At 38.4% G+C, this 12,077-nt stretch overlaps 1 protein-coding gene across 2 annotated transcripts in view; it reads right to left on the minus strand.

Moving 5' to 3' along the window:
- ULK4 (unc-51 like kinase 4) overlaps nt 1-12,077 on the minus strand; it is a 589,543-nt gene that overhangs the window by 110,616 nt on the left and 466,850 nt on the right. For both annotated transcript variants that reach the window (XM_026000954.2, XM_072726539.1), the window contains exon 35: nt 11,796-11,981. In XM_026000954.2, coding sequence (XP_025856739.1) covers nt 11,796-11,981 — 186 coding nt within the window. The remainder of the gene's footprint in view (nt 1-11,795; nt 11,982-12,077) is intronic.

Consider the following 12,077-nt stretch of genomic DNA (forward strand, 5'->3'; position numbering starts at 1 on the left):
TTTTTGAGATCAAGTCCCAAAATATATCCTAACATTATTTACCACAATTGTTAGGTGGCTAGTTTATGTGAATTCACACCAAGTGATTATTTTTCAGTATCACTGTTCTGGAACAAAAAGGAACTCCTATGTTACAAAACCATATGCCTAAATTTGGTCAAGTACTTCTGTTGATCAATTACTTATCACCACCACTCCCAAGAAGAGGTCATATTATACTTTTAAATTCAAGTTATCTAAAAACTACAATTTAAAATATTCACTCAGGATCAACTAGGTGGCTCAGTTGACCTTGATTTCAGCTCAGGTCATGATCTCAGGGTTGTGATATTAAGCCCTGTCTTGGGCTCTGTGCTGTGCATGGAACCTCCTTGAGATTCTCTCTCTCCCTCTCTCTTTATCCCTTCCTCCTTCTCTCCAAAATAAATAAATAAAATTAAATAAAATATATTAAAATAAATAAAATACTCTCTCAGATATTTAAATATCAATTGAAAATCATTTATTTTATCTTTAGCTTTTTCCATGATTCTTTAAAAACTGAAAATCTGAAACCAAATTCTCGTTCCTCATTACATACAGTGTATCTACTTGAAAACAATCTTTTTTAGGAAAGAAACATTCTTATGAACATAACATAGATATTAACTATTGTTTCCTTCAACTGGTGGAATTCACTTAAAATTAATGTAGATTATATAAAAGGAAATTATATGTAAGATAATTTTTAAAATAAAAATATTAGAAATATTTAATGTAGGTGTTCACATGGGAAGGATGCTTAGAACAATTTTCTTTGCTGTTCACATCCACAAGGAAGTATTTTTCAAACACGTTCATCCTAATACTTAACATACTTTGAATGCTCATTATTTTGACATGGTTTTGTTAAAAGCATGTCATTAAGGAAATCCCACATAACCAAGAGAGTCTGTGGTGTTCTGCATAACAACAGCTGCACATTGGGGCTGATGATGGTCAGAATGATCACTAAAAATCAGGAAAACTCCAGAATTAGGCATAATTACTATAATTTGAACCAGATAATAAATCCCTATAAATGGGAATATTCAAGGATTGAATTAATAAAGGATCCTTCCGAGTAAGCTGCTTCTTTTTTGTTTCTTTTTCCTCCCTGGTTGTTAGGATGCTATAGAACATAAAACAATTCCAAGGACTCTTAGCTTCTTATTTACAATGTACACTGGGTGCGTTCTCAGGGAATTAATTTTGTGGAAGACAGTAGCATCTCTGGCAGGTCTTTCCTCTTTCTGAGAGATGTTCTACCTATTGCCAAGGAGGGCAGGTTGGTCCTTTCCACACTTCAAAAGTTCCTTCTCTCATGCTTACAAATAACCTATTTCTTTTGCTCCATGAACATCATCCCATTTATATAGTTTTTACCCTTTGGTTTAAAAAATTGTGAGGAATACAGATATTCACACAGTGCCAAAGTATCTCTCCAAGGATTGCTTTACAATTGCAACAGGAAACATATCTGCAAGATGGAGAGATGTGGCACACAGGCCCTTGAATAAGCAATCAAACTGAGCCCACAGGTGGGGCAGCCGGCATCATATGCTTCCTATGGGATACAACATGAGGGATCATTGCCAGTGAGATATTCTAACCAAAAATGTCATAAAGAAACAATCATACATTCTAAAATATTGAACATTCTACCAGTCAACTGACTCAGGCTCTTCAAAAAGTCATTTTCCTAGGGGAAAAAAACAAAAAGCAAAAAACTCTTCTAGATTAAAAGAGAGGAAGGGAAGGCTGACTGGCTCACTGGAAGAGAATGAGACTCTTGATCTTGGGGTTGTATTGTTTGAGCCCCACATTAGGGGTAGGGGTTACTTAGAGAAAGAGAGAGAGAATGAAAGAGAAAAAGAAAGCAACAATTAAATTCAGTATGTGAGCCTTGACTAGAATATGGTTCTTTTTAAAGATTTATTTATTTGAGAGAGAGAGAGAGAGAGAGAGAGAGAGGGAGAGGGAGGGGCAGAGGAAGAGAAAGAATCCTCAAGCAGACTCCCTGTTGAAGTTGGAGCCCAACATGGGGCTTGATCTCATGACCCTGAGATCATGACCTGAGCTGAAATCAAGAGTCAGACATTCAACTTACTGAGCCACACCAGTGCTCCAACTATCATATGGTTCTTAAAAAAAAAAAAAGAAAGAAAGAAAGAAAGCTACGAAAGACATTTCTTTACAACTAGGAAAATCAAATGTGAACTGGAGATTACCTATATTATGAAACTATTATTTTCTTAGGTGTGATAATGTTGTAGTTAGGGGCCAAATGTCATGATGCTTCAACATTCACATAATTCAGAAAACACAGACACATAGAAATAGAGAATACAGTAAAATGGTAACAATTCTGATAACAATTCTTGATAACACTGGTGTCCTTTCTACTGTTCTTTCAACTTTTCTGTGGTTTTGAAACTTTTGTGATAACACGGTGGGTAAAAGTATGACAAATGGCAATCTCTTTAGAGAAAGTAGAGAAAATTTTTTTTTTCCCAGAAGAATTTGAGGAAGTGGGCAGGGAAGATGAACCTCTTGAGGAAAAGTCAAAACAGAAAGACAATTTTGCTGCCCGGGGGACACAAACAGATTGCGCGAGAGGCCAGGAAGGTGACCAGCCTCGTCCCAAGGAGCCTCCACGTGGGAAGGAAAGGAGAGAGCGGGTACATGTAGGGGGAAGATGAAGGAAATGTGAGGGAGGATGAGACATGTTCAAAGTGGATTTCAAGGAAGCTTTCTGTTACATGCACATCCTGAAGAAATCTCTGGCAAAGAGCTGCATGCTCCCTCAGGCTCTTGAGAGGGACAATTGTTTCTCAGCAAGATAGAAGTCTCCATCCCGAGAGGGATTGGCTATCAAGCACTCTATGCCACTGGCCTTTTGCTTTCTGAGTCTGTCTTGCTCCAAAGCTCAGGAATACTTCCTCGGGGAATTAAGTACAAATTCTAGGCAAGATATTGCTTTTTCTCTGTTGGAAAGAGACAATTCAGTCATTCCGAGTTCCTAATTATCTTGCGACCCTATGGCAATCATTGGTGGAGAATGCTTGTCCAGCCTAACTACAAATGGATGTGTATGCATTCAGGGAAAGATCTCCCTTGCAAACCCATAAAAGCATCCCTCAGATTTTCAGAAGAATTTTCTAAGTGGCCAGATTTCACAAAAATTTATTACATTTACTTTTTACTCATTTACACAGTGTTTCTCTTAGAAATTTCATTGGCTTCACAATCTTCCTTTTTTTTTCCCTTCAAGAAAATAAAACAAAAAATAATAATAAAAGAATAAAGCAAGAACAGAAGGTCTTACTGCAAGAAAAATAAGCTAGGAGGGAGATAGGAATCATTTTTCCTTTTTGTTATACCTCAAGAAACATTTCTTTACCTTTCTAATAGAAATGAGATCCTTTCTGATCCTAAATCTATAGCTCATCCTAAAACAAAGGATGGCTGCAGAATTTCTAGTTTCCTCATGTGGTGTCCTCAAAGCTTTAAAGACTCTGTGTGAAGAAGTGCTGTCACACTGATTTTTAGCAACAGAGCAGCTCTCTTCCCATGCTGGAATGAAAGGGCCAGGGGACATACATGAGAATTTAGAAGGAAAATGATTGTAAGCACAGGGAGATTTTCTGAAAGCCATAGGGTAAAGGGGCTCCAAAAGATAGATACCTGTAGTAATCTTTAATACTAACCCTCTTCAGAGAGCAATCCCGAATTGCACTCCCGCCACCTCTGCTGCCCAAGTAGACAGGTGGGCAGCTGACAGGTGTTAGACACATCAAGCATTTCACAATCACCCTCCCACGGAGCACTTCTCTGCTTTCATAAAGTAGTCAATAGTCTATGTTTAAGCCAGTTTTACAGAACAAGTCTGTGGCGGTTTATGTGTAGTCGATATTTTGAGTGTCGAAATAAGCTAGCTTTAATTAAGTGACGAGTAGCTAATCTATAATCATTACCCTGGGAAAACTGCCACTGATATCAAGTTTAAGGGATAGGTAAACATGGGAGCACCTTGCAAGGTTCTATCGCATTTTTAAAGCTAGAACACAAAGTATAATTATAAAACCTCCCAACTTTCTGGTAAATTACAATAGATAATTAAATTCTTAGGTTTATTCAACATTTTCTGGAGGTTCTAAATACAGACTAAATAAGGAAGGGCACCCTAGGGGCAGAACATATCCCAACTCCATTAGCACAAATTAAACATTCTGTATCTTGAATCAGTTATTGAAAATTGTGATTTTAGAAAGTAATTGTCATAAGCTTGGGACTATAACAGATATTTCAAGAATACAGGCCTTTTGTGTGACACACTGGGGGGAATCTGTTGTATTATGCTCAAAGATAGCTCTCTGATGACTGTGGTTTACCTGTTACTGATGTGCTATTATCTGGCCTTGTAAACTATGAGGCCACACATATTTTGATGTTACCCTCTCTGGATGAAACCAGCAAGCTCAATTGGCTTAGGGAAAGAAAGTTACTCCCCTATCAGGATGTAAAAAGACTCTTCTTTTTGAGAAGTGCTCCTGGAGGAAGTGTGCATTTGGGTGAATATCCTTTGAGGAAGATCTTCAGGAGCCTGTCTTTTCCTTCTTAACTCCTTACAATCAGGAGGCTCCACCTATCAGGCTTCCTCCATCCAATTACTGACACCAGGTAATAAATCTAGAATGGTCCCTGCTTCTCTATCATATCTGGTTCCTTTAGTCCGGTGAGGTGAGGTGAGCCTGCGAAGCTGGCCTCCCGAAAGCCACAGGAAATTTTTACTTACTTTCTTTTATCTTTCAAGTTCCTGTCCTGTACACATCTGCCTATCCAGTCTCATCCACTCCTCAGAAGCTTGGCAGGGATATTGTGGAGGAGACTGTGGGCTAACTAAATGCCTTATGACGTCCCTCTCAGTGTGACCTATGCATCTGTAAGACACTAAAATGAGCTCATAATACACACAGTGAACAGCAAAAATGAACAACTGCCAATGATGAAAGCAGAGATTTTATAGGCATTTCTTACTCAGCTCATTGGATACCTATTAAATACCCATTCCCTGCCAACTACTATGAGAAAGCTTTATTTCCTAGAACAGACAATTGGAATTCAATTAGATGCTGCCACTGCCCTTTTGGTTCAGAGGCCAGAATTTCCTAATTCTAGAAAAATAGTGTCCAAACTCTAGTGCTACTAAAATTGCTACTGGAACTGTCTGGTCTTTCCTGACCCTTTTCTTTCTTTCTCTTTTTTTTGTGATATATTTTGTTTAAATTCAATTTGCCAACATATTGTATAACACTCAGTGCTCATCTCATCATGCGCCCTCCTTAATGCCCATCACCCAGTGACCTTATCCACCCCCCCCCAACTCTTCCCCTTCCGCAACCCTCTGTTTCCCAGAGTTAGGAATCTCTCATGGTTTGTCTTCCTCTCTAATTTCTCACCAACTTCCCTATTTTCCCTTTCAGTCCCTTTTACTACTTGTATTCCACATGTGAGTGAAATCATATGATAATTGTCTTTCTCCAATTGACTTATTTCACTCAGCATACTACCCTCCAGCTCCATCGATATTGAAGTAAATGGTAGGTATTCATCTTTTCTGATGGCTGAATAGTATTCCACTGTATGTATGTGTGTGTGTATATATATACCACCTTCTTTATCCATTCATCTGTCAAAGGACATAGTGGCTCCTTTCACAGTTTGGCCATTATGGACACTGCTGCTATGAACATTGGGGTACAGGTGTCCTGACATTTCATTACATCTGTATTTTTGGGGTAAACAACCAGCAATGCAATTGCTAGGTCATAAGGTAGCTCTATTTTTAACTTCTTGAGGAACCGCCATACTCTTTTCCAGAGTGGTGCACCAGCTTACATTCCCACCAACAGTGCGGAAGGGTTCACCTTTCTCCACATTCTCACCAACATCTTTTGTTTCCTGTCTTGTTAATTTTCTCCATTCTCACTGGTGTGAGGTGGTATCTCATTATGGTTTTGATTTGTATTTCTCTGATGGCAAGTGATGCACAGCATTTTCTCATGTGCTTCTTGGCCATGTGTAGGTCTTTGGAGGAATGTTTGTTCATGTCTTCTGCTCATTTCATGACTGGATTGTTTGTTTCTTGGGTGTGTTGAGTTTGATAAGTTCTTTATAGATCTTGGATACTAGCCCTTTATCTGATATGTCATTTGCAAGTATCTTCTCCCATTCTGTAGGTTGTCTTTTAGTTTTGTTGACTGTTTCCTTTGCTGTGCAGAAGCTTTTTATCTTAAGTCCCAAAAGTTCATTTTTGCTTTTGTTTCCCTTGTCTTCATAGATGTGTCCTGCCAGAAGTTGCTGTGTCCTGGCCCTTTTCTTGTGTCTCCCATTCTAGCTCCCTAAATTTCAGACCGTTTGCTCAGGATGTATTTCCTCCTTCCAACCTGTGGACAACCTTGCCAACTTCATCCCTAAAGGAATTGTTCCTGTGGAACTTTGTTGGTCCTTCCACTGTAGCACTGATTGCACTGTTTTGTAATGACACTGGGTGTTTTTCTACTTCTCTAGTAAAAGGCCCTTGAGAACAGGGAACAGGAAGATCATATTTTACTATCTTAGTATCCTTGGTGCCATGATTGCACATAGGAATAATTCTACTAAATGTTTTTACATGAAGGAAAGAATACATCTCCCAAGTGCTTTCTAGATCAAAATTTGATCAAAGTCAGCTTGATGAATGAATGCCTACCCAGTCCATGTCAGTAATGGGCAGAGCAGCTGCAAGGCAGCCAGCTGCTTGGAAAGAGCACAAGAAAGGGGCAATCTAACTTGGACTGATACCAGCTCTACCATCTCCTACTTGGTGGCCTTGGGGACATTACTTGACTTCTTTGAATTTTAGTTTTGAACCTGTAAAATGGGAATGATCCCTGGGACTGACCTCTAGAGTTGTCATTAAACAAGACAATGTACCAAAAGTCCTCAACACAGGGACTAGCACAGAGTTATAAACATCTGCTAACTACTTTTTAGGGGCCAGACACTGTAACATGATGAAGATACAGTGGTGAAGGAGACCACATCACTGCCCTGGTAATATGCAGATGAGAACAGGAAGTAAGCCAACAGTTAGAAAAATGGCTGCACAGAGATAAGGACAGGAAGCAATGGGATAGATAGGACGAAGGATTAAATTGGTCTCAGAGTAGGTGCTGGCCTTATACGATCTGAGTAATCTGCTGCCATTTATCTCTGAATGTACTGAACTCAGTATAAAGTATGAATAGAACTGAGTTTCAGGATAGGCAAGTTCCAGGCCTCAGCTGAGTTGAATGGGCCCCAGAATCTCCAGCCGTGTTTTACACAACTTGAACCCACTGCTGACTGACCCAGAGTAATTTAGAAAGCTTAATATTTTAAAACAGACATCATAGATGGCTGGTCTGCAAAAATGATGGGCATTCCTGCATAGCTAAATCAGAGACATCAGGGTGACGGTGACTGGAAGGGCTTTTCTCTATGAGACAGTAAAACTGGGTATATAAGTCTTGGACTGTCCAGGCTGTTTTTTTTTTTTTTAAGATTTATTTATTTATTTATGATAGACATAGAGAGAGAGAGAGGCAGAGACACAGGAGGAGGGAGAAGCAGGCTCCATGCCGGGAGCTCGATGTGGGACTCGATCCAGGGACTCCAGGATTGCGCCCTGGGCCAAAGGCAGGAGCTAAACCACTGAGCCACCCAGGGATTCCCCCTAGGCTGTTTTTCTTGTTAAGCAGTCATCATAATTTCAACATGGAACATTTTTTATCTTACTTTCTAAATGAAAAGAAAACTCCAGGAAGAGGCTTCATGGTTCCTTGGAGAAATGGCTAACTCCAGGGCTGCTGCAGAAAACAGGTAGAAAATGAACCTGGAATATCATGTTAAGATGGAAAGTGCTCAATAGCCCAGAAATAAACCCACACCTACATGTTCAGTTAATCTACAACAAAGGAGGCAAGAATACATGATGAGGAAAAGTCAGTCTCTTCAATAAAGAGTGCTGGGAACACTGGACAGCTACATGTATAAGAATGAAACTGGACCATTTTCTTATACCACACACAGGAATAAATTCAAAATGGATTAAAGACCTAAATGTGAGACCTAAAGTCATAAAAATCCTAGAAGAGAACACAGGCAATAATGTCTCTGGCATCATTTCTCTAGATATATCTCCTGAGGCAAGGGAAGCAAAAGCAAAGATAAACTATTAGAATTGCATCAAACTAAAAAGCTTTTGCACAGGAAGCCATCAACAAAACAAAAAGGCAATCTATTAAATGAAAGAAGATATTTGCAAATTATACATTCAATAAGAGGTTAATACCCCAGGGCACCTGGGTGGCTCAGTGGTTGACCATCTGCCTTTGGCTTATGTAGTGATCCCAGGGTCCTGGGATGGAGTCCCATATCAGGCTCCCTACAGAGAGCCTGCTTCTCCCTCTGCTTATGTCTCTGCCTCTCTGTGTCTCTCATTAATAAATAAATAAAATCTTTTTTTTTTAAAAAAAGAGGTTAATATTCCAAATATATAAAGACCTCACATAACTCAACATAAAAAAAAAACAATTTTAAAATGAGCAAAGGACTCAAACAGATACTTTTCCAAAAAAGTCATAAAGATGGCCAACAGGTACATGAAAAGATGCTTAACATCACTCATCATCAGGGAAATCCAAGTCAAAACCACAATGAGATATTATCTCACACCTGTCACAATGGCTAAAATCATAAAGACAAAACATAACAGGTTTTGGTGAGGAGGTAGAGAAAAGGGAACCCTTGTGCACTATTGGTGTGGACATCAACTGGTGCAGCCACTGTGGAAAACAATATAGAAGTCCCTTAAAAAAATCAGAAATACCATATGATCCAGTAATTCCACTGCTGGGTATTTAACCAAAGAAAACAAAAACACTAATTTGAAAAGATGTAGGCACCCCTATGTTTATTGCAGCATCATTTATATCCAAGATATGGAACCAAGCTAAGTGTTCACTGATAGATGAATGGACAAAGAAGATGTGGAGGTATATATGTATGTGTCTGTACATATGTGTTTGTGTGTGTATATACACTATACACAATGAAATATATATATGCAGTATTATACAAATTTATATACTCTACCATAGAAAGAACAAAATCTTGCCTTTTGCAACAGCGTGGATGGACCCGAGAGTACTATGTTAAGCAAAATAAATCAGAGAAAAAAAATACCACATGATTTTAGTTATATGTGGAAGCTACAACACACAACACACAAAAACAGAAACAGACTCAAATATAGAGAACAAACTGGTGGTTACTAGGGGGAAGCAGGGCAGGGTATGGGTGAAATAGGTGAAGTGGATTAAGAGGTACAAACTTCCATTTATAAAATAAATACATCTTAGGGATGAAAAGCACAGCATAGGGGATATAGCCAATAATATTGTAATAACTTTGTAAGGTGACAGATAACTACACTCATTGTGGTGAACACTGTGTAATGTATAGAAAGAACTGTTGAATCATCACTATGCTGTACACTTGAAACTAATATTAACATTGTCCAACTATACATCAATTAAAAAAAGAGTACACATGTAATTACAAAAAAAAAAAAGACAGAAGGGCTTTAAAAAAATGATGGAGGCCTGTCAAAAGCACCGCAGACATCCAGAACAGGTTCCCACTGGCCATATAATAGAGAGCAGGGGGTTACAAGACAATGAAGAAAGGAAAATTCATTGAATCTATCATGATAATAATAAAAAGACAAAAAAAAATAAATGGAGAAGAAAACATAGAAACAACCCAAATATCCATCAACAGATGGAAAGATGTTGATATGTGATATAACACATAATACATATCATATGTATTCCACATACATACAGTGGAATATTACTCAGCCTTAAATAGGGGGAAAATTCTGGCACATGCTACAACATGGATGAATCTCAGATACTACATGAAGTGAAAAAAGCCAGACCTAAGAGGGCAAATATTGTATGTTTCTACTTATATGAGGGACTAAGGGTAGACAAATTTATAAAGACAGAAAAATTTTTAAGATTTTATTTATTTATTTATTTATTTGAGAAAGAAAGAGAGAGCATGAGCAGGGTGAGCAGCAGCAGGAGAAGCAGCCTCCCCTGCTGAGCAGGAAGCCTGATGTGGGGCTTGATCCCCAGACTCTAAAGTCATGACCTGAGCCGAAGGCAGATGCTTAACCTACTGAGCCACATAGGCTCCCCTACACACAGAAATTAGAATGCATACAATACCGTTGAACTGTATGATTAAAACTAGTTAAGATTGTAAATTTTAATTTGTATGTTTTATATATATATGCTATATGTATGTTATGTTATATATGTTATGTATTGGTTGTATATTATATATTATATACTTAGTTATATACTTAATATATGATATTAATATATAGTATATATAACATCTATATCGCTCAATTAAATGAAAAGGGATAAGCAGCATCAGAAATGACTTCTGTTTTCACATATATAGGTCAAAGTTACTTGAATTCCACTTTTCTTTCACAAACAGAATCTAACTGGCCCTTTATGTGATGTGTCAGAACCTGTAAAGAAATCATTTCAAGGTAAATCTCTATCTCCCTTCTAATCTGTCATCCATAATCTGCCCTGTAGATATAGCTTTTCATGCCCTACAGCTGTCTATCAAATTGGCACAAAAGCAGTCTTGAATATAAGTCTCTGGAGCATCCCCAGCGTCCACTGCCAATGGGCCCCCTCAAGATATTTGAATCTAGAGATAAACACAAGACTAACGAGCCAGAATATGATGCAGATCAATCGAGCCTCCACTTCTTCATAAATTTCAACAACAGCTACTATGTATAATGGGCTCCCAAACCAGCAGAGTAATATTTACAGTAAATAGAAAAGGAGCCAGTTTTCAAAAGTACTTTCAAATAAATGTCAGCTCTATATATTTATAAAATTTGAAACAAAACAAATGGGAGTTGGAAATGATGGAAGCTAGAAAACCTCCATTCTACAACCACTACAATATTAAATATAATGACTGCCATTGAATAATCCCAGTGATAAAAATTCACATCACCAGCGAAGGCGCAAATAGACACCATGAGTCACTGGATGGGATGGAGTGAGAAAGACCGTTTCCCTTCTGGAGTTTTCATAAATCTAGTTGTCAGAAGACAACACACAGACCCAAACTGAATGACAGCCTACAAAATGCCCAGCTATATTCTTCAAAAACATCATGCAAGATAAAGAAAGACAGTAGGACTATTCCAGATTAAAGACATGTCTAACAACATATGTGATCCTGAATTGGATACCAGAGGGGAAAATAAAAAGGCTATGAAAGACACCATTGGGCCACCTGCCAGAATGGGAATACGGATAGTACATCAATAAAAGAACTGTATCAGTGTTAGATTTCTTGATTTTGATTACTGTGGTTAAAAGGACATCCATTTTGTTTGAAAATGTACCTTTGATGCCTCAGGGGGTGAAAAGGCACAATGTCTCTAACTTATTCTCCCACAGTTCAGAAAAAAATTATGCTCATAAACAAACAGGCAGAACGTGATAAACGTTATCAAGAGGTGACCACAGAGAAAGGTAACCAGGGATTCTTTTACTGAAATCAGGTGGAAGAAAATCAGTCCTCTCTTCCATCAGCTGCCACTGAAGCCACCCACCCTGACCCTAGCTCCTGTGTAGACTCACCATTCTTCTGAGAATCTTCAACAGAAGCTTCTGTTCTTTTGGGTCCTCCTTAGATGTTAGTAAATCAGCAAAGTTCTCTGCATTTTCAGGAGACAGACTGTCTGGGTTTTCCCCTCCATACAGCTGAACCAGTATGGACAAACACTTGGACGACACTTCAAAAATTTCAGGATCCTCATTTGGAAGCTGCAAATGAACAGAAAGGACTACTTAAGTTCATTGAGGACTGTGTTGGTATTCCTCAAGAAACACAGAAAAATTTGACTCAATGGAGAGAATGTC

Source organism: Vulpes vulpes, chromosome 11, assembly GCF_048418805.1.
Source record: "Vulpes vulpes isolate BD-2025 chromosome 11, VulVul3, whole genome shotgun sequence".
Taxonomy (NCBI): domain Eukaryota; kingdom Metazoa; phylum Chordata; class Mammalia; order Carnivora; family Canidae; genus Vulpes; species Vulpes vulpes.